The sequence below is a fragment of the Falco rusticolus genome, chromosome 4, assembly GCF_015220075.1.
Source record: "Falco rusticolus isolate bFalRus1 chromosome 4, bFalRus1.pri, whole genome shotgun sequence".
Taxonomy (NCBI): Eukaryota; Metazoa; Chordata; class Aves; order Falconiformes; family Falconidae; genus Falco; species Falco rusticolus.
Genome location: NC_051190.1, coordinates 51,748,645 through 51,776,429, shown reverse-complemented (window position 1 = coordinate 51,776,429; position 27,785 = coordinate 51,748,645). Strand labels below are relative to the sequence as shown.

The window sequence follows — 27,785 nt, the reverse complement described above, 5'->3', positions numbered from 1 at the left end:
CCCACCCCCACTTATACCTTCCCCTCAAAGGGCTGCCGGGGCGGAAGGTGAAAGCGGGGGTGGGGAAGGGACGTGTGTGTCCCCAGCAGCAGGTACCCGGTACGGGGGGGACCCTGTCGCCGCCCCCCCGTACCTGGGGGAGGGCCCGGCGGTGGGGGGGGCGGAGCTGCCCGCCGTGCCGTGCCGTACCGAGCCGTGCCGGCCCGGCATGGCTTCCCGGGAGCGGCTCTACGAGCTGTGGATGCTCTACTTCGCCAAGGTGAGGTGGGCACGGAGACACCCCTCCCCTCCCCAGGAAGACCCCCCCCGGAGAGGGGCGGGGGGCAGCATCCCTTTACCCCCATCACCCCGCTGCCTACATCCCCCCTCCTTGGGGGGAACTCTGAGCCCTGCCCGACCCCCCCCTGCCTGGGGAGAGGGGGCTGCTTAACTGGGGGGCACCGCGCTCCCCCCCCCCCGTGCTCCCCACTTGGGGTCACCGCATCCCTCCCGCACCCCACTGCGGAACCCTGGGGTCCGCGCCCCCCCCCCCCACGCGCCCCCCCTCTATATCCCGCGGTCCACGACACCCCTCCCTTGGGGGGGCACCGCACCCCAAGCTCCGTGACCCCCCCCGCGGGTAGCGTATCCTTCTGGCCCCCCCGCCGCATCCCACACCCCCTTTTCCCGGAGGACGGGGGGGTCCGCACCCCCCTGACACCCAGCTGGGTCCGTGTCCCCCCCACCCCCGGGTCCCTGTGCAGGTGTGGCCGCGGTGACATTGGAGCAGCATTGAGGAGAGGAGACAAGGGGGGTCCCCGTGCTGCAGCTGAACAGCCAGCCCCCCCTTGGCACAGCTGCCCGCCCCCTCCCCCCCCGTATCTCCTATGCTGGGGGTCCTTGGGGAGGGGGTGTCCCTCGCCGGCAGCGCGGAGACCCCCCTGTCCCACCCCCGAGAGTCCCTCACGCTTCGTTTTCTCCTTAATTATCCCCGCTCCCAGGTTGGGGGGGGGGGCTGATCCTGGAGGAAAGGAGACACCCCCCATGTCACCCCCCTGCTCCTGTGCCCGCGGGTTGGGGTGACGGGTGACCCCCCCCACGTGGCCAGGGACACCAGCAGGGACAGGGACACCGTTGTGTCTGGCATCCCCTCCACGACACGATTCCCCCGCCCCCCCCCCAGCTCTTCCACCGCCCCAAAACAAACCCACCCCACACCCTGCTTTTGCCCAGCGCTGGGAAAAGGGGTCAAAGCATACTGGGGGTCCCCTCGGTGACAGATGCTGCCACCCCCGAATGACGCCGGGCTTGCCGTGCCCCCTCCCTCCCCCACCACCACCACCACCACCCCCCTTGAGATAAACCCAAACCCATTAAATGGTGGCAGCAGGTGCTGGGAGCTGGCAGGGGCAGTGCGCTGGGGCTGGGGGTGACTGGCCACCGGGGATGGGGACAGCGGGGTGACACCCTGAATCCTTGCCGGAGGGTGCTGGGAAGGAGTGGTCCTGGTGAGACAGGTCCTGGGGGGCTTCGCTGAGGGACATGTGGCAGGGTGTTGGAGGGGTGCGGTGACACGGGGACATGTGGCAGGGCATCGGGAACATGGTGGTAAGGGGACATGTGGCAGGGCATCGGGGGGTGTGGTGGCACAGGGGTGCATGGCAGGGCATGGGGGTGTGTGGTGGCATAGGGATGTGTGGCAGGGCATCAGGGGTGTGTGGTGGCATGGGGACATGCGGTGGTGTGGGGACATGTGGCAGGCCATCGGGGACATGTGATGGCACAGGGGTGCATGGCAGGGCATGGGGATGTGTGGTGGCATGGGGACGTGGCAGGGCGTTGGGAGCACGTGGTGGCATGGGGACTTGTGGTGGCACGGTGACATATAGCAGGGCATCAGAGGCGCGTGGTGGCACCAGGAGATGTGGTGGTATGGGGATGTGTGGCAGTGCAGCAGGGGCACACAGTGGCACAGGGACACATGGCAGGGCACTGGAAGAGCATGGTGGCATGGGGACATGTGGTGGCATGGGGACATGTGGTGGCATGGGGATGCGTGGCAGGGCATTGGGGGCATGTGGTGGCACGGGGACGTGTGGCACGCCAGGGGGACAGGTGCTGCACCATCAGGGGTCTGGTTGTGTGGGGACATGTGCCATGCCATTGGGGTGTCCGTGGTTGTACAGGGACATGTGCCGCATGGTGGGGGTGTCTGTGGCTGTACGGGGACATGTCATGCTGTGGAGGTGGCTGTGGCTGTATGGGGACATGTGCCACGCCATCAAGGTATCCATAGTTGTATGGGGACATGTGCCATGCTGTCAAGGTGTCCGTGGTGGCGTGGGGACATGTGCCACGCTGTTGGGTTGTGCACAGTTGTACAGGGACAAGTGCCACGCCGTTGCATATATGTGCTCATACAGGGGACATGTGCCATGCATGGGGTGCACGTGGTCGTGCAGGGATGCGTGCCATGTCACCAGGGTGTCCGAGCTCATGTGAAGGACACATGCCACACCACTGGCGTGTTCACACCTGCACACAACAGGCGCTGCACCCTCAGCGGGTACATGGCAATAGGGGGACACATGCCACGCTGTCAGGTGTGCATGGTGGCACAGGGACACGTGCTGTGCCATCAGGTGCCGTGGTGGTACAGGGACCAGGGACATGTGCCACGCCATCAGGGTGTGCGTGGTCATACGTGGACAGATGCCACACCACTGCGGTGTGCGTGGCCGTACAGGGACGTGTGCCATGCATCAGGTGTGCGTGCTGGTAGCGGGACAGGTGACAGATCGTTGCGTGCCCATGGTGGTACAGGGTCACGTGCCACACTGTTGGGGTGTTCACGCTCACACAGGGCGCTGCACCGTTTGGGTTGTACAGGGGATGCATGCCATGCTGTCAGGTGTGCGAGGTTGTGCAGGGGATGCGCGTCATGCCATCAGGTGTGCATGGTCATACGGGGACAAGTGCCACACCTTTGTGGTGTCCACACTTGCTTGGGGACACATGCCGCACCGTTGGAGTGCGCAAGCCCACACAAGGGACAAGTGCCATGCCGTCGGGTGTGCGTGCTCACACGGGGACACATGCCACACCGCTGGGGTGTTCACACTTGGACGGGGACAGGGACCACACCATCGGAGGTGCGTGGTCATACAGGGACACGTGCCACACCATTGGGGGGGGTGTGGTCATATGGGGACATGTGCCACACTGTCGGGGTGTAGGAGCTCATCCAGGGGATGTGCCACACCGTGTGTGTGGTCCCATGCGGACACACCATGCTGGCAGGGGTGCACACCGCCATGGGGGTGTATGCATTGCCATAGAGGTGCGCACACTCATGCGGGGACATGTCCCATGCCATCAATGCATGCGTGCTGCCTTGGGGACATGCGCCACACCACCAGGCCATGTGCTCCTGCTTGGGGACATATGCCACGCTGTCGGGGAGCGCATCCCCTGTGTGGCGAGCGTGCAGTGCTGTCGGGGTCTGTGGCCCTGCCACCCCTGGCAGGCACGGGGGGCAAGGTCTTGACTGGGTGTCACCTCCCCAGCTGGGCTGTGCTGCAAAACCACCACAGTGATGTCCCCAAGCAGCCAGTGAGGACAAGGCTGCTGGTGAGGTCGGACGAGGGCTGTGCGCCAGGAATGGATGCGTTATCTCTCGTGCCTTTAAAATAGTGCAGAGCTCACGTCACCGCGCCACCAGTGCTGGCAGGGGATGGGGATGTCCCCAAGGGCATCCCACGAGGTGGCCTGGCCGTGCCGTGGCGGGGGTGGTGCCAGCTGTGCCATCCCACGCCATCCAGGGGGGCTGGCAGGCACCACAGTGCGGTCCCGCCACCAGGACCCCCGCTGTCAACCTATGGGATTCTGTGGCAGGGAGGTGACAACCTGGTGGCTTCGGTGGGTTCCGAAGCTCTCGGCAGCACCAGGGGGGGATGCAGGTGCCGGCACATCATTCCCAGGCGGCACTGCGCCAGCCAAGCCCAGAAGCCACCCAACAGGCTCTGCCAGCCGGCAACCGGCTGGGACAGGCACCGGCGGGGGCGGCCGCTGGCACCGGCACGGTGAGCGGCACAGCAGGATGGGACACCGGCACCGGGTGGGTGCAGGGGGGGCGCTGGCTGAGACCTGGCAGGCTCAGCACACCCCGGCTCTAGTTACACCAGTGCAGGGGGTGACGGCAGGATTTGGCTCGTGTTTTCGGCACGATCTGGTTATCTGCGGTGGTGGTGAAACCAGGCGGGCCGGGGCTTCACACCGTGCCGTGTGCCAGCTCCGACGGCGATGCCCGTCACCCCACGTGCCCCATCGTCGCAGCCGTCACCTTGGCTGCCCCCCTGCTGCATCCCAGAGCTGCTGGGTGGGTGCAGGGGGCTGGAGTAACCGGTAGCACCCCAGCACCCCAAAACGGTGCGTGGCAGCCGGGCGCGGTGGGAGGAAGCACCGTTGGGGCGGCGGGTGACTTGGCATTTCCTGATGCTTGGTTGATTTTGTTGGGTTTTTTTGTTGTTGTTGGGTTTTTTTGGTTGCTTTGCACAAGAGCAAAGTGCAGCGGCGGTGGCGAGAAAAGAGGGGGGCACCTATCACAATAACCCCCCCAGGCTGTCCCGGCTGCGCTGGCGCAGCTCGCCGTGCACTAGGGTCATGGATGGCCGTGGTCACCCCGCCAGCCAGGTAACGGGGGGTTCGGGGGGGGGGGGGGGGGGGGGGGGCATGGAGGGGCTACACCACCACCACCCAGCTTGCCCTGCCAGATGCTGGTGCTTGTGCTTGGGCAGTACCCCGGGGGGGGGGGGGGGGGGGGGGGGGGCAGGTTTGGGAGGGAAATGGGTGATGTGGGGGCCAGTGGCTTGGCCGGGGGTGGGGTGTCCTGGGGAGGTGGGTTTTGGGAGGGGGATGATGCTGGGAGGGGTGCAAAGTCCCCTCGGGGTGCCCTCCATTGCGGCAGTGCCATGGGTGCCTGGGGGAGCGATCAGGGCCCCCGTGTGTCGGGGGGGGGTTGGGAGGGGCCCTGTGGGGAGCGGGATGGTCCCTGCCTGGGGCACCCCGGGGTGCTGCACTGGGGTACACGGGGCTGTGGTTCACCCCAAAGCACTGTACTGGGGCGCTTGGGTATGTGGGGCACCCCAAGGTGCTGAGCTGGGGTGCATGGGGACATGGGGCACCCCAAGGTGCTACAGTGGGGTCCTCAGGGATGTGGGTGCCCTCAAGGTGCTGTACTGGGGTGCATGGGGACATGGGTCACCCCAAGGTGCTACACTGGGGTGCTCAAGGATGTGGGAAACCCCAAGGTGCTGCATTGGGGTGCTCAGCGCCATGGGACACCCCAAAGTGCTGCATTGGGGTGCTTGGGGCTGTGGATGACCCCAAGGTGCCGTATAGGGTGCATGGGGATGTGGGTCACCCCAAGGTGCTGCATTGGGGTACATGGGGCTATGAGTGACCCCAGGGTACCACACTGGGGTGCTGGGGGCTGTGGGTGCCCCCGAGGCGCGGTGGGGAGTGCTCGGGGCTGTGGGTGACCCAAAGGTGCTGCATTGGGGTACCTGGGGCCACGGGTGACCCCAAGGTACCGCACTGGGTGCTCGGGGACGTGGGTGACCCCAAGGTGCTGCATTGGGGTGCTTGGGGCTATGGGTGACCCCGAGGTGCCGCACTGGGTGCTGGGGGCCGTGGGTGCCCCTCAGGCACGGTGGGGTGCTAGCTGGGCGCGGTGGCACACGGGTGAATCACCCCATTGCACAACCCCCGGGGCTGGGGGTTGTGTCAGGTGGTGCCGGCTGCCCGTGCCCAGCTCGGCCCTGATTGGCTGCCTGCTGCCTGTAGGGGCAGGTGCTCTGCGTGCTGATTGGTCAGCAGCTCTACAGGTTGTGCTGCTGTGCATGCTGGTTGGTCAGCGTGTCCACAGGTTGTGCTGCTCTGGGTGCTGATTGGTCAGTGTGTCCACAGGTTGCATCGCTCTGGGTGCTGATTGGTCAGCAGTTCCACAGGTTGTGTTTCTCTAAGTGCTGATAGGTCATCAGTTCCGCAGGCTGTGCTGCCCATTGGCTCCCAGGGGTGAGCTCGCACCCCCAGTGCCAATTGACCAGTGGGTCCGGGGAGGCGGGGGCTTGTCCACTCTGGCTGCTGATTGGCTGATACCTCCAAGGCAGTGGTCACTGGGGGATCTGATTGGCCAGTGGCTCCAGCCCCCTCCTCACCCTTGCAGAAGGACCTCTCCTACCTGCAGCAGTGGCTGGAAGCCTTCGTCATGAACTTTGAGAAGATCATTACGCTGCCCTCGCTGGAGCCCAGGAGGTGAGGGGCACCCAGCACCCTTGGGTGCTGCATGGCTGACACCCTGCGGGGGGGGAGGGGGTGACACCCACGGGTTTGCCGTGACGGCAGCTCGGTGGTTTTAAGCCATCCGGTCTGAAAGTTGACTGGGGGGGGTTGGGGGGGACGGGGGTTGGGGGGTCACATCCTGCCAGCCTTGTTTTGCCAGTGGCAGGCCGGAGGAGTCGGTGTCGGAGATCCCGGTGCTGCCGCGGGAGGTGCTGCAGGTGCTGAGCCAGCGGCTGGGTCAGTGTGTGGCCCAGGTCCCGCGGGAGGAGGGCAGCGGGGCCAGCCTGGGGCAGGCCCTCCTCCTCCTCAAGTTCTTCATCATCATCTGCAGGTGGGTGGTACCCCCTGCTGACACCCCCAGGGTGGGGGGCCCAGCTTCCCTCTGCCCCCCACACACACCCATGGGTGCTGCTGGTTCCCGTCCTCCCAGCGCTGCAGGATCAGCCCCAGGTGCAGCCCAGCTTTGCCTCCAGGTGCTGGGGGACAACGGCGGGGACCCTCACACACCTCTGGGTCCTGTGCCCTCCCCACCCCAAGTCTGTGTATCTGGTATCGCCACAGTCCCCAACCACCGTGGTGCCTTCCTGGATGTGCATCCTTATCCGTTCCCCCCCTCAAAGCACATCACCCCTCTATGAAGTGCATCAGCCACCAAAGCACACACACACACAAAGCACAGCACCCCCCCAAAGTGCAGCATCCCCCCCCCAACTGCAGCACTCCCCCATGAAGTGCATCACCCTGCCAAAACGCAGCATCCCTCCTGCAAAGTATGTTCCCCTCCCGCGAAGTATAGCAACCCCCCCCAAAAAAATTGCATCATTACCCCCAGAAGTGCATCACATCACCCCAAAACACAGTATTTACCCCCCTGAAGTGCAGCATCCCCCTGAAATGCATCACCCCCCTTGAAGAGCAGCATCCCCCTCCAAAGTGCACCCCCCCCAAAGTGTAGCATCCCCCCAAAAAAGCACATCATCACCCCCAAAGTGCATCACATCACCCCAAAACACAGTATTTACCCCCTGCCAAAGCACAGCATCCCCCTGTGCTCCCTGGCTTGTGCCGGCTGCCGTGTTATTGCCCCTCCCTGTGAAGCATCGCCCCCCCCCACCCCCGATGCATTACCCCACCGCTGCGTTACCCCCACCTCGCAGGAACCTGGAAAACATCCAAGCAGACAAAACTCCCGGCTTCATCCCAGAGGTGCTGAAGCTGCTGCGGGTCTGCGGGAGCAAGGTGAGTGCACGGCGGGAACCCTGGCCCCGACCTGGGGGTGCTCAGCCAGAGCAGGATTATTTTGTATTTATTTACGGGGCAGGGGGGCTGTTAATCCTGCTCTGTTTTTCTGGCAGCTGAAGAGTATCCAGGAGGGTGAGCAGAGCAGGATGCAGCTGGAGGGTGGGATGCTTTACGCCCTGCATCTCTGCGAGTGCTTCTTCGACCCCTACCAGACCTGGCGGCGGCAGCTGAGCGGGTGAGCGGGGACCCCCCCGCGCCCCAAAATCCCCCCCCAACCTCGTGTCCCCCCTGCTTCACCCCTCTCTTTCCAGGGAAGTCATCAGTGCGAAGGAGAAGAGTAAATACAAGTTCACCCCTGCCCCTTTGCCCCCTGAGTTTGGCGCCCTCTTCCAAGGTAAAGCCGGCTGCAGCCCGGCTTGGGCTCCGGCAGCGGGATCCGGGGGCACATGGGGGGTCCGTATGGGATCCATGGGTGCCTAGAGCATCCAGGGACACAGGTGGAGGATGCTGAGGTGGGGAATGGGATCCAGGAGTTATAGGATCCATGGGGGCACGTATTGTTCAGGGGCAGGTGTGTGATTTGAGGGCAAATATAGGTTTCTATACCTGCCCCTGGGTGTCCTATACCTGTTGCTGAAAACATAGGTACCTATACCTGCCCCTAGTTATCCTATACCTTTCCCTGCAAATGCAGGAGCCTATACCTGCCCAGGATCACTGTATGATTCAAAGGCAAATATAGGAGACTATACCTGCCCCAAGACATCCTCTGTACCTGCCCCTGCAAATATAGGAGCCTGTAGTTGCCTGTATCAGTATATGATTCAATGGCAAATATAGGATCCTGTACTTGCCCCAGGATCAGTATATGATTCAGGAGCAAAATATAAGAGCCTGTACCTGCCCCAGGATTGCTGTATGATTCAAGGGCAAATATAGGAGCCTATACCTGCTTCTGGTTATCCTATACCTGCTCCAGGATCACTATATGATTCAAGGCCAGGTATAGGATCCTGATGGAGGGATGAAGTCCTGCACGACCTGGGGAGTCCGCAAAAATCAACATGAAGGGGATTTTTTTTTTTTTCCGGGGAAGCCCCCAAAAACCCTATTCGGAGGCAAAGGCGTTGCAAAAAAATCACCTAAAACTCCCAACACAGCCAACTGCCCGTAAATCCCCAAACTGAACCCTATTTTTTGAACAAAACCCCATTTTTTTTTAGGATAAAAACCCCAAAACAACGGTGCAACCAGAGCTGCAAAAAAATTGAGCATTCTCATCCTCTCCATCACCAACAGGGTCCAGCACCCACGTGGACTAGCTTTTGGGATGGGTTTTGGGAGAAAAGGGATTATTATTTTTTTTCCTCCTATTTTTTTTCCTACTGCTTATCCCCCAAAGTAAATCCTCTCCTCATCCTCACAGAGAGTTTCCAAGCCGGAGTGCAGCTCCCCGAAACACTCCAGCTCCGCCTTATCCATCTCTTGGGAGCCATCCTCTCTGGATCCAAGGTAGTGTTGGGAAGTGGATGGGGAGGACTTGGGATCATCACCTAAGTAATAAACCCATGTATTTATTCATTCATTCATTCATTCCAAGCAAGATAAATGCTGGAATTAAACCGCTTAATTTTCAAAAGCCTTTAAAAACGGTATTTAAAATTCCAGCCCTAAATTCAGTGGGTTTACCTTCAAAAAAAAAAAAAAAATAAAAAAAATTAAATTAAAGAGGGATTTGAGTTGAAGGTGCTGGTTCACCACTGGTGGGTGGCAGGTGAGAACTTCTTGACTGAGTAGATTTGAGCAGAAGTAGGTTTTAGTTAACCCAGTGGTTAAAAATCAGGATTTAATCAACAGCCCCGAAATTTGCTTTAAATTAATTTGCACGCCCCCAGGAGCGGGGTGCAGTGAGAGGGGTCAAACCTGCAGCATATCAGACATCAGGCTCAGCATTAATAGCTTAAATAAAGGATTTTATAGCGCAATAGGTGACATAAAAGCCTGTCTCCCCCCATCATCCTGACAGCCCAACGCGCTGCGGGCCATCACACCGGCGGCGGTGGAGGTGCTGCTGGGGCTCCTGCAGCGGGGAGGCGGGGAGACCCCCCCAGTACCCAGGTTGCTGGAGCTGGTGCTACACGACGTGGTGGCCGTGGTCCACGTGCTGCACAGCAGCAGTCCCAGCGCCGGCCCCATGCCCTTGCGTGTCCTCCTTGATGGTTACTTCAGGGTGCTCAATTCGGACCTGCCCGTCGCTTCCTTGGCACCAGAGGCGGCCGGTGGCCTCATCGCTCTCCGCGTGCTCATGCTGGGTAGGTGGGCTGGGGACAGGGCTGGGAACAGGAACGTGGGGTGGATGCTGAGCTATCGCCACCTTGCTGTAGATGCCATCCCGGCCATGCTGAGCTGTGAGGACCGGCCGGTCCTCCAAGCCATCTTTCTCAGCAACAACTGCTTTGAGCACATCATCCGGCTCCTCCAAAACAGCAAGGTACTGGGGTGGCCACATTGGTGTGTCCCCTTGGTGACACTGGGGTTGGGCACCCTCATCTCCATCTTCATCCTTCCTGGCTCTAATCAATGCTGGGAGAGGGTGGCTGTGCTCCAGCAGCATCCATGGGGTGGGGACCCTCCATAACCCCCTTCCCTTTTCCCCCCACCCCATACCGGCTGCCACTCCCCAGAGCTGACACCCACCCTGTGTCCCACAGCTCTACCTCGGCAGCTCACGGGAGGCAGGTGAAGCCCGGGATGAGGTCCCCACACGGCATACGGGCAGGGATGGGCTCCAGCAGGTATCGTGTGGGGCCCCCCCATAACCAAGTGGGGCCACCTCATGACCAAACCACCAGACATGGTGGGCTGTCCCCTCAACCCCATGGCTCAGCAGACGCACCACCCCTGTGTCCTTGCAGGTCTTCAACGGCAGCTCTGATGCCATCGCGGTCCACGCCATCAGGGTGCTTACCGCCATCATGAGCAACTCACCCTCAGCCAAGGTGAGCAGAGGACCAGAGGTGGGGAGGACACCCCAAAAGCAGATGAGTTTGGCATTTTCACCTTGCAAGGTGGGCTGGGGTGAAAGCAGCACATGGTGGGGCTCGGCACAGGGTCCCACGTGCCTGGGTGCTTGCAGGAGGTGTTCAAGGAGCGCATCGGCTATGCTCACCTCTACGAGGTGTTGAGGAGCCAAGGCCAGCCCACCCAGCGCCTGCTCCAGGAGCTCCTCAGCATGGTGAGTGTGCCCACTCTCCTCCATGCCAAGCAAAGCCCTCAGCACAGGTGGTTTGCGGTAGATCTTGGCCCCTGTTAGCCCCATTCTTTAACCCCCAGCCCTCTCCACCCTGCTAGTTTCCCATCAGCTTCCTCCTGAGGGGTCCTAGGGCTATCTTTAGTTTGGAGTCATGCTCAAGTTTGGGGAGTTTTGAGCCCTTTCTGATGTGGTATGACTTGCTCTGATACAGCTGGATGCAGCAGGGGGTCTCCAAGGCACTTAATGCATGAGGGTCTCCAAGGCACCTGATGCACGGGGGCCTCCAAGGGTCTTGACGAGGTCTCTGCTGCCAGCCCAGGGTGGCCAGGGGGAGGATCTGTTCCTCTCCACGGGGTCAGGGCTGCACCAACCACCTCTTGTGTTTCGGCAGGCAGTGGAGGGTGACCACAGCTCCTTCCCAGTGCGCCCCATCCGCAACGAGCAACCCCTGCTCATCCTGCTGGCCTGGCTGCCGGCACTGGCGTGCCAAGAGCTGCAGGTCTTCCTCTCGGGCTGGCTGCGGCGGCTCTGCGAAGCCTCCCTGCCCAGTCGTCTCACCTGTGTCAAGGCAGGCATGGTGGGCTGCCTGCTGGGTGCCCTGGCCACCGAGCCGGCACTGCCTGCTGCCTGCTTCGAAAATTTACTGGAGCTGCTGCAGGCACTGGGCAGCCTCTCCATCTGCCCCGGGGAGCTGCGGCAGCTGCTGCGGCTGCTGCGGCATGAGCGAGGTCGGGGACCGCATCCCTACGCAGCGCCTGTCATCCGGGCGCTGTCGGGGATGGCACGGGTTGAGGGACCCCCCCGCGCGCTGCAGTGCTTTGACCTGACACCGGGGATGGCGGGGATCATGGTACCCACCGTCCAGAAGTGGCCTGGCAGCGCCTTCGCTTTCCACGCCTGGTTGTGCCTGAGTGAGGAGGAGCCCGAGCCACCGGTGAGGCCAAAGAGGAGGCAGCTCTACAGGTGATGCTCAATGGAGGGACCAGTGCGGGGCTGAGGTGAGGAGGGGGAGGGGCAGCACCACCATCCCACTCTGCTTCTCCTCCGCCAGCTTCTTCACGGCCAGTGGGACGGGCTTTGAGGCGTTCTTCACCGCCGGCGGCGTGTTGGTGGTGGCTGTCTGCACCAAGAAGGATTACATGACCGTGGCGTTGCCGGAGTTTGCCTTCAATGACTCGGCTTGGGTGAGCATCATCACTGTCCCCATCAGTGGGGGCAACAAAGACGCCAGGGTGCCTGACACCTCCTCCCTGTCCCCCCAGCACTGCGTTGACATTGTCCATGTTGCCGGCCGCCGGCCCTTCGGCCAGAACATCGTCAGCATCTACACTGATGGGCACCTGCGAAAGACAGCGCAACTCCGCTTCCCATCGCTCCATGAGGTGGGGGACCGCCATGGTGCCCAGCTGGACACCTCCCCATGATATGGGCTAGGGACTGAGCATGACTCCTTCTCCCTTCCAGTCCTTCACCTCCTGCTGCATCGGCTCCGCGGGTCACCGGACCACCACTACCACCACCACTGCCACCACCAGCCACCAACCAGCATCCCACGGGCCAGAGCTGGTCTTCCCCACACACCCTGTGCTCGGCCGCTCCCAGTCCGTCCCCGCCGCCCTGGGCCCCCACGCTTGGACCCCCACTCAGCCCCCAACGGAGGGGGTGGTGGCCACCACAGCGGCCGGCAGCCAGGACACCGAGTGGGGCAGCCCCACCTCCCTGGAGGGTCACCTCGGCTCTGTGGCCATCTTCTGTGAGGCTCTGCAGCAAGCCCAGGTCAAGGCACTCTTCTGCACAGGTACATCAGGGTGGGACATGGGGGACATCCACAGGGGTGCTGGTGGCAACTGTGGTCTCCTCCATCATGCCCCATCTCACCCCAGTCCTCTTCCCTAGGACCAAATGTCACATCACCATTTACACTGGAAGGTGACTTGGTGGAGCTCAGCAGCAAGCTCTTACTGTACTACACCCCACAGGTGAGGAGAGCCACCCCCCAGGGATGGGGACAGCACTGGTAGACCCTCTGACGTAAGTGATATCTCCAGGAGCATGAGGATGCTCCCATGGTGCTCTCTTCTAGGCCTGCAGGAACAACATCTGCCTGGACCTCTCCCCCAGCCACGGCTTGGACGGGAGGCTGACGGGGCACAAGGTGGTCAACTGGGACATCAAGGTACTCTGGGCGCAGGGTGGCCTGTCCTGGCCCACCCACTGCATGGTGAGGAGGCAGTTGCATGCCTCCTTGGACACAAGACCAGGGCAGGACCCCCACAAGATGGTGGGTGGTTATGGTGGTTCTTCTGGGCCATACTGGGATTCTGCCGCATGGTATTGGGTCCACCTGCATAACCCATGGGTCCCCTAAGGACTCATCTGCCCCATAGGTCCTCAGCGTCCAGGGTGGGCATCGTGGGTGGCACAGGGCAACAGGTGCTTTTGGGGGAGCTGTTTTAGGTTTGTGCTGTAGGATGGGTCAGGGCACACCCCAGTCTTTGGTAGCCACACCCCAATCTTTGGTAGCCACAGGGCCTGGCTCTCCCTGGCTTGAGCTGAGTCCTTGAGCAGGCAGGATGGACCTTGGGTGCATGGTGACCTCCTCCTCTCCGCTGCCATCACCATGCAGCACCCAGCAAAGCCTCTCGCCTCCCTTCGGCAGGACGTGGTCAACTGCGTGGGTGGGATGGGTGTGCTGCTGCCTCTGCTGGAGCAAGTGGTGTCCAAGAAGGAGGAGCCTGAGGATGAGCAGGAGACCAATGACTTGGTGGGGCCGGAGCTGACATCCTCCAGGAATGCCCAGGGCATGCTCATCCCTCTGGGCAGGTCCTCAGGTGAGAACCTCAGGGGACATGGAGCAGGAGCCATCCTGCTCAGGTGGCTGGAGGCAGCCCCGCTGCCATGGAGGTGCTACCTGGACCAGGCTGGTGTCTGCCACAGGCAGGAGAGGGTCTTGCCTGAGGCACCAGGAGTTACAGGGTAATGGAGAAACTGTTGACATCTTTTGATGTTGTTATGACCCAGTTAGTCATAAGCAAGCAGCTATGGGAAGATGAGGGTGGCTTCAGCCTGCTTACCTCCAGTTTGCCTTTGCGTGGAGTCTCTGATGTCTTATAGTAGGTTCACGCAGGAGTCTTCTCCTGCCTAGGTGAAATGGGCTTTCTCCCGATACCCAGCTGCTTGTTTCCAAGTTCAGAGCAACAGTTTCCACTCATGCAAATCTGGGCGAAATAGGAGAACAGGCTCCGAAGTCTGCAGAGAAAAGTTGACAGTGGCGTCTCCAGGATGCCCTTCACAGGCAGGTGCAGGCAGCGTAGGAAGGTGTTTGGGTGGGCACAGGGCTCACAGCTACCGGTGGGCCTCTGCCCTGTGCCTTGCAGAGAGCAGGCTGGAGAGGAACAGCGTGGCCGCCTTCCTGCTGCTAGTGAAGAACTTCATCCAGAACCACCCGGTGAACCAGGAGAGCCTGGTGCAGTGCCACGGGCCGGCCATCATCGGGGCGCTGCTGCAGAAGGTGTGGGGGGCTACCAAAGGTTTCATCCCGCAGCCCCTGGGGCCATTCCCCAAGGGGGATGCCGGGGCTGCAAACCTCCCCTCTCACCCATGGCAGGTCTCCAGCCCGCTGCTGGACATGAGTACGTTGATGGCCTCGCAGATCCTCATGGAGCAGGTGGCCTCTGAAGGCAGCGGGCTCCTGCTGCACCTCCTCTACCAGCATCTCCTCTTCGACTTCCGCATCTGGAGCAACAGCGACTTCGCCGTCCGCTTAGGTGGGAACTGGGGGGGCTTGGGGGCATTCTCCATCCCAGCTGGCCTCCGTGGCTACTCACACCTTCTCCCTGCAGGTCATATCCAGTATCTGGCCAACGTTGTCAAGGACCACAAGCAGCGCATCCGTAAGAAGTACGGGGTGCAGTACATCCTCGACTCCATCCGGACGTACTACAGGTGAGCTGCCGTGTGTAGGTGGGACCCCCAAACACTGGCATGGTGGTGGGCTTCTCCCCTCTGTGGTAGACACCATTTGCTTGGGGTAATATCACCCTTGCAAGCACCTCAGGGGGTAATCTGGTGTGAGCACATGGTGGTGGGTGCAGGACCTTCCACCCCCGGTGGCCATGCCTCTTCCGCAAGCCTCCACCCAGAGTGGTGCCTGGTCGGCCCCAAAATCCACCCCCGGCATCTCTCCAGCAGCAACCAAGAGCACGGTGGTTTCTACAACAAGCTGATGCCCTTTGCTTGTCTAACCCCATGTGTTTCTGCACACCCGTGGCACTGGGGCGCTTGCACCCTGCAGAGACCCAAATGCATGGGGTGGACATTTCCTGGTGGACAGGGTTGGCCAGAGGGGATGTCCACACCTGCCTGTCCTGGAGCTCCTCAGGCTTCATGGTGGGATTTGGGATCATGCTGGCAATGGGTGACAAGGGGCAGGAGGGTGGCTGTGCCCATCCCCAGAGGGAATGCCCATGTGCGTCTGTCCATCAGCACCTCCAGGGAGAAGACCACAGCCACCGATGATATCAAGACCGTGCAGACATCCCTCTTCAGCTTGGTGAAGGATTTCTTCTGCAGGAGCTTCTCCGGGGAGGAGATGCAGAGCTTGCTGAGCTATGTGGCCGGGGCTCAGGATGAGCAGCAGGTACAGCACCAAGCCAAACACCTCAGTGTGCCATGGGCTGGCCTGGAACTTGGCAGTAGGTGGGGAGAAGCCGCTGAGGTCCTGGTGGGGCACGTGGAGGGCAGTGGACAATCAGCCCCATGTTCTGCAGGTCTGCGGAGCACTGGAGGTGATCCACAGCCTGCTGAAGGGATCACCTGCCCAGGAGCAGCTCTTTGCCTTCCTCTTTGAGCCCGGCCATGTGGAGGTCCTCTTCTCGCTGCTGGTGCAGAAAAAGTTCTCAGATGAAGTGCGGGAGAGGGTCTTCAAGGTAAGGCAGATCCCCAGCACCAACCTCTTGCCATCCCCAGCAGCCAGAGGCTTTGCCTCAGCAAGATGGCCATCTCTCTGTCTCACCAGGTCCTCTACAAGATGCTGAAGTATGAGAAGGTTCCTGAGCGCAGCAAGAACCGCTTGAAGCTGAAGGACATCGGGTACCAGGGGTTCATTGCCTGCCTCAGTGACATCCCCAGCTCCATGTTGCTCTTCCGCTGCCTCTCGGAGCAGGTCCTCGGGGCAGGTACCATGTGCCCTCCCAATATCAGGCTGGCCCTGGCCACCCATCCCAAACACTTGCCATGAGGTCATCACTGGTGGCTTCCTACAAGGCTCAGCTGGTCTTGGGGCTGGGGATCTTTGATTGCTTTTGGGAACAGAAGGAGGTGTCCCATCAGTGTGCTGTCTCTCCTTGTCCATAGACCCTCCCAACTACAAGGACCTGGTGGCTGTGGTTTACCTGTCCCACCGGGCTGAGCTGACCGTCCGGCTTGATATCTGCCGCAAGGTGAGCAGGGCCGTGGGCACAAGGGACTGTGACCAAGTTTCCCCCCTGGGGCTGAGCTCCCAGCCATGCCTGAACATGGGGCCCATGGGGATGGTGGTAACACCCTATGCATGGGGCTGTCACCATGTGGATGTGCCAGCATGGAGGTGGTGCAGCCCCAGCATCCCATGATGGTTTTGGAGGATCTGGGGTCCTCAGGACCAAGCATCCTACCCCTTGGAGGGGCCAACCCCCCAGGAGGCTACCAGAAGCTGAGGCAACATAATTCGATCTCCTCCCTCGCCTTCTCTTGCAGCTCTTCCACTTGATCTATGCACAGCAGGACATGGTGAAGCAGCTGGCGAGGTTGGCTGGCTGGCAGGACACGCTCACCAAGCTCTACGTCAAGGAGTCCTATGAGTCCCGCCAGCACAGCCTGAGCAACGTGGGCAGCGGGGGCTGCCTGGAGCTCCTCCGCCTCTCGGACTCCTCCGGCAAGGAGGGGCCGAGCCCACCGCCAGCTGAGCTGCAGGAGCTGGACGTCTTCCTGCCACTGGGCTACGAGGCCTCAGACCAGGAGCTCTCCGAGGGCTTCTCCGACCACTCCATCTCCCCGAGTGGCCGCACCAAGTCCTTCCACTCCTACAACTTCAAGTCTTTTGACTCCTCTGACCAGGCCAGCCGCTCATCCTCCAATCCTGGTGATGGTCCTCCCTTTGACGGTGTCTACCACCCGCTCTCGCCCTTCTCCACCTCACCCTTCGATCTGGGGCTTGACCTGGCGAGCACCAGCTCCATCGCCACAGCAGAGAGCGGCACGCAGACCCCTGCCAGCGGCCCTGGCACCCCGTCACCCCTGGAGAGCTTCAAGCCCTTCCCAGGGATTCGAGCGCGCAAGAGCTCCAGCCTCTCAAACGTCCTGGATGAGAGCAGCTACCAGGACACGCTGCCCAGTGACAACGTTTCCAACACCAGCAACCCCCAGGTGAGCCCCAAAGCATTGTGCCCACCACCTTGGGCTACCCTGGACGTTGGACCTCTCACCCTTCCTCTCCATTGGCAGCAAACTCCTGAGGAGGAGCTGTGCAACCTCTTGACCAACATCGTCTTCTCGGTGACCTGGCGTGGGGTGGAGGGCTGGGACGACACAGCATGGAGGGAGCGCGGGCAGGTCTTCTCCGTCCTCACCAAGCTGGGGACGGCATGCGAGCTGGTGCGGCCCCCCGATGAGATCAAGCGCAGGTGAGTCTTGCCCAGGTCCGGGTGGGTGCATCCCAAGGGAGGACCACCCCACGGAGCTGCCTGCTTTCCTGCAGCCTGCTGGAGATGATGCTGGAGTCGGCACTGACGGACCTGAAGGAGTCAGGGCCGGCCGCCCTGCCCGGTCTCACCCACAATGCCCTCAAGCTGCTGCGACTGCTTCAGGACTTCTTGTTCTCCGAGGGACACAACAACCAGGCCCTGTGGAGTGAGAAGGTGTGGATGGGCACGAGCAGGGGTTCCTGATCCCAAAGCTGAGCTCTGAACCCTGATGCTAACCCCTGGTGCCAGCCCAAACCCTAAACCCTGCCCTTACCTGCAGCCCTGGAACTTGACCTTGAAAAATAACCTGTGCCTTAGCCCCAAACTATAACCCTAACCCGTAACCGGTACAGCCCTAACCCTAAACCTTCGCCCTAGCCCCATGACACAAACCCCAACCCTGACCCTCACCCTGCACCCCTGCTGTGAAGCCCAATCTTATACCCCAGCCCTAACCCCTAATTCTAGCCCTTAACCCCAATCCTACAACCCTACCATAAACCCAAATCCGATACCGCAACCCTGTACACTAAGATCTAACCCTAACCCTGACCCTAAACCCTAATCCCTAATCCTAAACTTTAACCTTAACGCTACATCCTTACCGTAACTCCAACCCCCTAGCCCTGTCCCCTAAGCCCTAACCCTAAACCATAACCCTAACTCACCACCTGGAAATCTAACCGTGCCTCCTAAATCCTGATCTTAAACCTTAACCCTAAAGCCTTGCTGTAAACCCAGGCCCTTAACCCTACTAGCAGCGCTAACCCTACGCCCTTACTGTAAAGCAGAACCCCAAGCCCTGACCTTAACTCGTAACCTGTCACCTAACCGTGCCCCCAACCCTACAGCTGTGCTGCAAACCTCGCCCTGACCCCAAGCCTAGACCCCGAGCCTAGACCCCAGCCCTGACCCCTGCCCTAGACCCCGAGCCTAGACCCCAGCCCTGACCCCCGATCCTAGACCCCGATCCTAGACCCCAGTCCCAACCCCTAACCCTACAACCTCACTCTAAACCTAACCCTGTACTCTAACCTTTGCATATAGCAAAGATCTAACCCCGAGCCTATCCCTGACTCATAGCCGGGAGTTAACCCTCACCCTCGCTGTAAACCCCAGCCCTGATCCTAAACCCTGACCCCCAAGCGCAGCCTTAGCCTGCGCCCTTCCCATAAACCCGACCGTGGCGCTGTGCTCTGGGCTCTAACCCTGACTCCTACCCCACCGCCTAAATCCAGATCCTAAACCTTAACCCTGTACCCTTGCCGTAAGCCTCAGCCCTACCCCGGTTCTGTACCTTCGCTCTGGCCTCAGCCCGGTCCTGACCCCTGCCCCTGTGGCCTGGCTGCGAACGGGCACCCCCGCCCCGTACCCCGAGCCCTAACCTGAACTCGCAATTTATACATTTAACTGCACCTCCCAAATCCTAAACCTTAACCCTACAGCCTTCCCGTAAACCTCCGCCCTGACCCCCAGCCCCAACCCCTGCCCCTTACCATAAGCCCAACCCCCCCCATACCCAACTGGTTTGCCACCAGGGCCATGAGTGGGGGCTCTACCACCCCCAAACCCGAACCCTACCCCTGCCCCTAACCCAGACCCACGCTGCGCAGCACCGGGGGTGGCTGGGTGATGGGGACAGACCTGGTGGCTTTGTGTCTGCCCAGCTGGAGGGCTGGGGGGTGGGGTGGCCAGGCAGGGTCTCACTGTGCCCCCACCCCAGATCTATGAGGGGGTGAGCAGTCTGCTGGACAAGCTGGGCGTCTGGTACCACCTGTCCAATGGCACCTCCGACCTCAAGGAGATGGCCCAGACGGGTCTGCGCGTTCTCGTGGGCTACATCATGCTGCAGGACCCCCAGGTGGGTTACCCTTTCCTGGGGCTCGGGGTGAGACCCCAGCCTTTGGGGCAGGGCAGGTGACCCCATCTGATGTCCCCTGTCCCCCAGCTGCACTCGCTGGCGTATGTGAAGCTGCACAGCCTGCTGCAGACTGCCTCGGCCCCCAGAAAGGACGAGGCTTGCTACTTGCTGGGCAAGCTGGAGACCCCACTGCGACGCTCGCTGGACGCCAAGTCGGAGACCTTCTCCTGGTTGGTGCCCATCGTCCGTACGCTCATGGACCAGTGCTATGAGACCCTGCAGCTGCAGCTCTTCCTGCCCTCGCTGCCCCCCACCAACGGCAGCCCTACTTTCTACGAGGACTTCCAGCTCTTCTGCTCCACCCCGGAGTGGAGGGGCTTCATCGAGAAGCACGTGGGTGCCCTGAGGCAGGGGGTGGCATTACTTTGGGGGGAACATCTTCCCAGGCTTCGAGATGGGTCTGTGCTGCGGTGGGGTCCCCATGTCACCCCTAGGTTGGGACAGCCTGCAGGGGTGACCTCCAGGGAAGGGATGTTCATAATCTGGATGATGCTTAGTGGGTGCCAAGCCCTGCAAACACCTGGTCTCCCGTCCTGGCTCTCTGCTTAGGTGCAGCCCACCATGGCCCAGTTTGAGATGGACACCTTCGCCAAGAGCCACGACCACATGTCCAATTTCTGGAATGCCTGCTATGATGCCATGATGAGCAGCTCCCAGCGGCGGGAGCAGGAGAAGGCAGCCAGCCGCAAGATGTTCCAGGTACTGCCTGCTCCTCAACCCTGGGACATCACCCTGGGGATGTGCTCCTCATCCTGGGCATATGCGCCTCATCCCAAGGATGTCTCCCAGGGGATGTGCTCCTTGTTCTGGGGATCTCATCCTAGGGACATGCTCCTCTCCCTGGGGATAATCATGGGTATGTGCTCCTCATCCTGGGGACAGCCTCCTCACCCTGGGGAGACGGTCATCGGGATGTGCTGCTTATCCTGGGAACATCAACCCAGGGACATTGTTTCAGGGATGTGCTCTTCACCCTGGGTACATGCTCCTCACCCCAGGGACATCATCCAGAGATCATGGGGATATGCTCCTCACACCAAGGATATCATCCTGGAGACGTGCTCCTCACTCTGGGGATGTCACCCCAGGGACATGCTCCTCTCCCTGGGGACATCAGTCCTGAGGGTGTGCTCTTTATCCTGGGGAGATCCTCCTCACTCTGGGGACATTGTCCTCAGGATGCACTCATCATCCTGGGGATGTCATTCCAGGAATGTTATCATCCCAGGAACATCATTCCAGGGGATGTGCTCCTCACCCTGAGTACATGCTCCTCACACCGCAGGGACATAATCCTGGGGATGTGCTCCTTGCCCCAAGGATGTCACAGAAGGAATGTGCTCCTTGGTCTGGGGTTGTTCCCCTGGGAACATGCTCGGGGACATTGCCCTCAATAATAAGTGCTCCTTATTCTGGGGATGTGCTCCTCATCCCAGGAACATCATCCAGGGGATGTGCTCCTCACCCGGGGATGTGCTTCTCACCCCAAGTACATCCTGGGGATGTTCTTCTTGTCCTGGGGATGTCACTTCATGGACATGCTCCTCACCTCAGGGATGTCCCCAGGCCCCAGCCCTGCTGTCACTTCACTCTCCCTCGACCCTCTGCAGGAGCTGGTGCTGGAGCCAGTGGCGAAGCGCTCCAAGGCGGAAAACACCCGGCATGCCAATGTGCTCAAGCAGGCCAACAACCACCACAGCACCGTGCTGAAGCAGTGGCGGTCCCTGTGCCACCTCCTCACCTCACCCCGCTCTGCTTGGGCTGACCGGTGAGCTCTCGCCTTGGTCCCCAGGGAAGAGGTAGCATGGCTGGGGGTCCCCAGGGTGCCTCACCCCCGCCTGCCCCCCAGGAACCCACCGGAGGTTCGCTGGAAGCTGTCGAGTGCTGAGACCTACTCCCGGATGAGGCTGAAGCTGGTGCCCAACCTGAATTTTGACCAACACTTGGAAGCCAGTGCCCTACGGGACAACTTGGGTGAGGCTGTTGGGAGTGGGGCACCCAGGGGTCCCTCCGTGCCATGGGCAAGGAGGTGCCACCAGTTGGATGCATGTGGTGGTGTTGAGCTGGGAGCTGTTGTGGAGCCTGCTGGGGTTGAGGGGTGGGATGGGGGCCCTCTGCAGGACTTGTCCTCCAACTGAGGGTGGCTGGGGGGGGCCTGCTGACCACCTCCTCATTTCAGGAGCCGACCACCTCCACAACCCTGCTGAATCCCTCCCGCTCGCCATGGCCAAGGAGGCCAAAGTAAGCGAGCTGGAGGATGACCAATTGGCCGAGGAGGACCTCCCTGTCCTGGACAACCAGTGAGCGTCCCCATCCCCTGCCATGGCACTGGCTCACCCAGGCTGGCAGTGTCACCAGGGTCTCCTCACCCCTCTGTGTCACCCAGGGCTGAGCCTAAGGAGCAGAACCAGCGGGAGAAGCTGGTGGTCTCAGAGGACTGCGAGCTCATCACGACAGTGGCTGTCATCCCTGGCCGCCTGGAGGTGACAACCCAGCACGTCTACTTCTACGACGGCAGCAGCGAGAAAGAGGAGACAGAGGGAGGTAATGGCAAGCACTGCTCAGGGGGTTGCTGAAGCCAAGGGAGGTGAGGAGCCCCCCACCCATCCCATCTCCCCCAGAATCCCATCATGCCAGGTGCTGGTTGTTTCGAGGGTGGGCTCCTCCCAGCCCCAGGGCAATGCTGGCCCCCAACCCTGCCAGGGGAGTGGGGGTCCAGGTGGATGGTGACACCCATGGGGCTCTGTGCCCCCCCCATCTCTGCAGGGATCGGCTACGACTTCAAACGCCCCTTGTCCCACCTGCGTGAGGTCCACCTGCGCCGCTACAACCTGCGCCGCTCCGCACTTGAGCTCTTCTTCATCGACCAGGCCAACTATTTCCTCAACTTCAAAAAAAAGGTGGTGGCACCCTTCCCCCAGCCCCAAACCCCTCCTGGGACAATGCACTGCCCAGGCTCCGGCCACTCCATGCCCTCCCCACCCATCCCCCCAGGTGAGGAACAAGGTCTACTCCTCCATCCTTGGCCTGCGTCCCCCCAACCAGATCTACTTCGGCAGCCGGTCACCCCAGGAGCTGCTGAAAGCCTCGGGGCTCACCCAGGTACCAGCCCACCCTTGCCCATCCCCACCCCATATTTTCCCTTCCTGGTTGACAAAGGGGAGGGTGACAGCATGGGATGGAGATGTCCATGGGACCAGGGATGGCCATGGGTTGGAGATGGCCATGGGTTGGAGGTGGCCATGGGATGGGGATGGCCATGGGACCAGGGATGGCCATGGGTTGGAGATTACCATGGCACCAGGGATAGCCATGGGACCAGGGGTGGGCATAGGATGAGAATGGCTGTAGGACCCAAGATGGCCATGGGCTGGAAATGACTCCGAGACCACGGATGGCCATGGGGTGGGGATGGCCATGGGACCAAGGACAGTATGGGACCAGGGATGGCCATGGGATGGGCACAGCCATGGGGTGTGGGTGTCTACCCCATGTCCTGCTTCCCCCACTGCCCATCTCGGCCACCCTCCTTTTGCTCCAGAAATGGGTCCTGCGGGAGATCTCCAACTTCGAGTACCTCATGCAGCTGAACACGATCGCGGGGCGCACCTACAACGACCTCTCCCAGTACCCCGTGGTGAGCTCCATGTCCCCCCAACATCCCCCAAGTAAGCCCATGCCCCCCCAGCCTCACCCATCTCCTGCCCCCACCCAGTTCCCCTGGATCCTGCGGGATTACGTCTCAGAGACCCTCGACCTCACCGACCCAGCCGTGTTTCGAGACCTGTCCAAGCCCATCGGGGTTGCCAACGAGCGACACGCCCGGGATGTGAAGGAGAAGTGAGTACCCCAAAAACAAGGGATGGGGGATGCGGAGAGCACCTGGCTGGCCCCTGGTGGACCCCCTGCCCACCTCATCCCCAGGTACGAGAGCTTTGAGGACCCCACGGGCACTGTGGACAAGTTCCACTATGGCACACACTACTCCAACGCGGCAGGCGTCATGCACTACCTGATCCGCACCGAGCCCTTCACCACCCTCCACATCCAGCTGCAGAGCGGCAGGTGGGCACCTAGCACATGGACCCCGGGGAGGGGACATCAAGGGGGACAAGCAGGTTCCAACCAGGTGTCCTGTGCCACCAGGTTTGACTGTTCAGACCGGCAGTTCCACTCGGTGCCAGCGGCATGGCAAGCCCGCATGGAGAACCCCGTGGACGTCAAGGAGCTCATCCCCGAGTTCTTCTACTTTCCTGAGTTCCTAGAGAACCAGAATGGTAAGGGGCACCCATCATCCCCACCATGGGGACAGCACCCATGGGAGCACAGTGGGGTCCATGTCCCTCACCCCCTGCCTGCTCTGCCTGCAGGCTTTGACCTGGGCTGCCTACAGCTCTCCAACGAGAAGGTGGACGACGTGGTGCTGCCCCGGTGGGCACGCTCCCACGAGGACTTCATCTACCAGCACCGCAAAGCCCTGGTGAGATGGCTCACCCCAACACCTCCTTCTCTCCCATCCCTGGGGGGGGCATTATGGGGGGGGTGTGGGCATTTCCATCCCACCCTGACGCCCCATCCTTGGACAGGAATCTGAGTATGTCTCAGCCCACCTCCATGAGTGGATCGACCTCATTTTTGGGTACAAGCAACGAGGCCCAGCTGCCGTGGAGGCCCTCAATGTCTTCTACTACTGCACCTATGAGGGTGAGCCGTGGGGCAAAGAGGTGGGGGGGCATCTGCCAGGTGGCCCCCCATGACCATCCCTATCCCCAGGGGCTGTGGACCTGGATGCCATTGCTGACGAGACACAGAGGAAAGCTCTGGAGGGCATCATCAGCAACTTCGGACAGACGCCCTGCCAACTGCTCAAGGTAGCTCATACCCCCACCCCAAAAAAATAGCCCCTTTCAGGGGACCACCCCCCTTCTCATGGGTTCTCTCCCCAGGAACCCCATCCCGCCCGGCTGTCAGCAGAGAGCGCTGCCCGGAGGCTGGCCCGCCTCGACACCCGCTCACCCAACATCTTTGAGAACCTGGACCAACTCAAGTCCTTCTTTGTGGAGGTGTGGACAGCCCCGGGGGGGGCGGAGTCCCTGGCCATGATCAGGAGGGTGCTGGTGGCCAGGAGGGTGCCCACCAGTTGCTGTCTCCCTGCAGGGCATCAGCGATGGGGTGGCCCTGGTGCAAGCCGTGGTCCCCAAGAACCAGGCGCACTCCTTCATCACTCAGGGATCACCCGACGTCCTGGTGAGTGTAGGGAAACTGAGGCATGGGTGCAGGTTGCTAGCGCGGGGGGACCGGGACCAAAGCCCAGGAGGGCTCCAGTGGCGGGACCTGTCACCTCCATCTCCGCCTAGGTCACCGTGAGTGCCAACGGCTTGTTGGGGACCCATAACTGGTTACCCTACGACAAGAACATCTCCAACTACTTCAGCTTCACCAAAGACCCTACTGTCTCCAACGCAAAGTGAGTTGGGCACATAGTTCCCAGGGCCAGTCCCTGGAGGTGCCAGCAGCCCACCCATAGTTCTGTCACCATCCCATGTCCCTCCCCACCAGGACGCAGCGCTTCCTGCAGGGCCCTTTTGCCCCCGGCGCGGATCTCTGCTCCCGCACACTGGCCGTGTCCCCCGATGGAAAGTTGCTCTTCAGCGGGGGACACTGGGACAACAGCCTCCGCGTCACCTCGCTGGCCAAAGGGAAGGTCATTGGGCATATCACCCGGCACATAGGTACATCCTCCTCCAATGATGAAGGTCTGATGATGCCCCGATGGGTTTGTAGGGCCATGGAGGAAGGCAGGGGACATTTCCCAGTGTCTCCCATCCTCTGGGGACAGTCCAGGCTCCATCTCAGAGCTGGGGTGGGGTTAGGATTAGCAGCATCTCGACACCCCAGAACACATCTTACTGCCATCGTGTGGGGTCAGGATTCCAAGCACGGTCGTACAGGACCAGCGCCTCATGGTGTCCCTCTGGGTGTCATAGATGTTGTCACCTGCCTGGCACTTGACCTCTGCGGCATCTACCTCATTTCTGGGTCCCGGGACACCACCTGCATGGTGTGGCAGGTCCTACAGCAGGTAGGGTTTCACTCTTACCCCATGCTCCAGCCAGGAGGTGCTCGTGGTGGGCACTGCCACCAGGTCACTGAGGTCCCTGTGTCCCCAACAGCAGGGTGGGTTTTCCAGCAGCTTGGCTCCCAAACCTGTCCAGGTCCTGTACGGCCACGATGCCGAGGTGACATGCGTGGCCATCAGCACTGAGCTGGACATGGCAGTGTCGGGCTCCAAGGTGAGCTGGGGTAGTGGGGGTGGGGGTGGTGGGTGGGTAATGCCACTGTCATCACCCTGTGTCCCCGTCCTCCCATAGGATGGCACCATCATCATCCACACCATCCGCCGGGGTCTCTTCATCCGGTCGCTGCAGCCACCCGGCGAGAGCTCACCGCCCGCTGTCCTCTCCCACCTGGCTGTGGGGCCGGAGGGGCAGGTGGTTGCCCAGACCACCGTGGGTCAACGAGCCTCTTTGAAGGTATGGCCAGGTGTCCCGGTGTCCTCCCCCTCGTCGCTGTCAGCGTGTGTGTTCCCCCCTCTTTGCTCTGTCTTGCAGGACAGGTTTGCGCTGCACCTCTACTCGGTGAACGGGAAGCACCTCTCCTCCGTCCCGCTGGAGGAGGAGGTGACAGCCATGTGCTTGACAGAAGAGTTTGTGGTGCTGGGGACCATGCAGTGCGGGCTGGAGATCCGTGACCTCCAGAGGTGAGGGCTACCACCCACCTTGTCCCACCCCAGCCACACCCTCGGGGTGCCCAGGTGTCTCGAGGGGTCCCATCCCACCACTCGTCTTGTCCCAGCCTCAGGGCGGCCATGCCCCCCATGCCCATGAGGGTGCCCGTCCACAGTGTGTCCGTCACCAAGGAGAAGAGTCACATCTTGGTGGGCTTGGAGGATGGCAAGCTCATCGTGGTGGGGGCTGGGCAGCCTGCTGAGGTGAGCATGGACCCCCACCCCAGGTGGGGGCAGGGCTGGGAGGGGGGCAGGGCTCAGTGTTCACTGGGTGCTGCTGGGCTGGGGACCTCTGCTTGTCCTCCTCACTCTTCAGAGCAGGGGGGGGACAGAAGTGGGGTGGGATGGGGTGGACGTGAAGAAGGGGATGGTGGGTGGATGGCAGTGAGGAAGGGGTTGGGAAAGGGATGGGGGGGAGGATGGGGAAGGGGATGATGATGGGAGGGGAGGAGGGATAGGGATTTGGAAGGGCATGAGTGTGGGTGGAGCAAAGGGTGGGGTTTGGAGGGGGATGTGTCATGGGGAAGGGGCTGGGGTGATGGATGTTTGGGAGAGGATGGGGATGGACATTTGGGAGGTGATGAAGACGAAGATGGGGATGGAGAATGGGAGGAGAAAGGGGATGGAGAGGGGAATGAGAAGGGGGGTGGAGAAGGGGACGGGGATGGAGAAGGTGATGAGGAGGGGGATGGAGAAGAGGATGAAGGTGGAGAGGATGGGGATGGAGAAGGGGATGAGGATGGAGATGGGCATGAGAATGAGGATGAGGAGGTGGACAGGGGCAGCGGGTGGGTGCTCACCCCCCTTCACCCAGGTGCGGCCGGGCCAGTTCCATCGGCGGCTGTGGCGCTCCACGCGGCGCATCTCCCAGGTCTCTGCCGGCGAGACAGAGTACAACCCCGCCGAGGGCAAGTCCTAGGCTGGCGCCCACCACCCACCCGGGGTGCCCCCCCCGTCACAGAGAGGGGGGGACACCCCTGCGCCCTGCAGAGCCGGGGGGGTCAGAGAGCCCCGTGCTGCCTGCTCAGCCCATTGCCCGTGGCCTTATCCAGCCCCCGGTGGGGTGGGGGGCACAGAACTGCTGCCCCCACCAGTTTTAGGGGGACACGTCCCCCCTGCCCGCAGAGGGACGGGGAGGGGGGGGGGGGAGGAGGTGGGGACCCCTCGCTGGGAAGGGGGGTGCCATGTCCCCCCGCTGTGCCCACTGGCCAGGAGCTGGCCAGTGTGTCACCCTCCCATTTGTTGGTTGTTTTTTTTCTATCCATTTTTAGATCTTTTACAGAAAAAAAGAATATTAATAATAATATATCTATGGGACGTAAACGTGTGCAAGGCACCTCTCTGTCCCCTGCCAGCTGGGGGGGGCCCTCTCCAGTGTGTCCCCCCCGGTGGGGGTGTCCCTGCCTGCCCGACATAGCAGGACCTGGCCAGCCTGAGACATGAGGACACACGTGTCACGAGCGTGGGGGGTCTCAGCAGCCGTGTACCCATGTGTCATGAGCGGGGGGGGGTCTCAGCAGCCATGCAGCCATGTGACAT

The 27,785-nt window shown here is 61.4% G+C and overlaps 1 protein-coding gene across 1 annotated transcript; it reads left to right on the top strand.

The window, feature by feature from the left end:
- Positions 1 to 162: 162 nt before the first annotated feature.
- Positions 163 to 27,578, top strand: NBEAL2 (neurobeachin like 2). Its single transcript, XM_037386368.1, is given in 55 exon segments — positions 163 to 259; positions 6,206 to 6,294; positions 6,482 to 6,652; positions 7,479 to 7,560; positions 7,677 to 7,798; positions 7,875 to 7,957; positions 8,990 to 9,075; positions 9,590 to 9,875; positions 9,948 to 10,054; positions 10,275 to 10,358; positions 10,479 to 10,562; positions 10,700 to 10,798; positions 11,208 to 11,779; positions 11,868 to 12,000; positions 12,079 to 12,198; positions 12,281 to 12,614; positions 12,713 to 12,795; positions 12,900 to 12,992; positions 13,476 to 13,647; positions 14,194 to 14,327; positions 14,424 to 14,583; positions 14,659 to 14,761; positions 15,302 to 15,455; positions 15,586 to 15,744; positions 15,834 to 15,993; positions 16,172 to 16,257; positions 16,553 to 17,221; positions 17,300 to 17,478; positions 17,553 to 17,712; positions 19,262 to 19,399; positions 19,487 to 19,792; positions 20,009 to 20,158; positions 21,070 to 21,227; positions 21,309 to 21,433; positions 21,639 to 21,759; positions 21,846 to 22,003; positions 22,226 to 22,367; positions 22,369 to 22,561; positions 23,001 to 23,096; positions 23,175 to 23,299; positions 23,384 to 23,524; positions 23,606 to 23,736; positions 23,830 to 23,939; positions 24,046 to 24,163; positions 24,233 to 24,330; positions 24,406 to 24,522; positions 24,617 to 24,706; positions 24,817 to 24,926; positions 25,019 to 25,191; positions 25,447 to 25,541; positions 25,633 to 25,752; positions 25,831 to 25,992; positions 26,071 to 26,219; positions 26,315 to 26,450; positions 27,061 to 27,578. Coding segments are annotated over 55 exon segments (8,382 nt in total). The 5' UTR covers positions 163 to 208; the 3' UTR covers positions 27,166 to 27,578.
- The last annotated feature ends 207 nt before the right edge of the window (positions 27,579 to 27,785 follow it).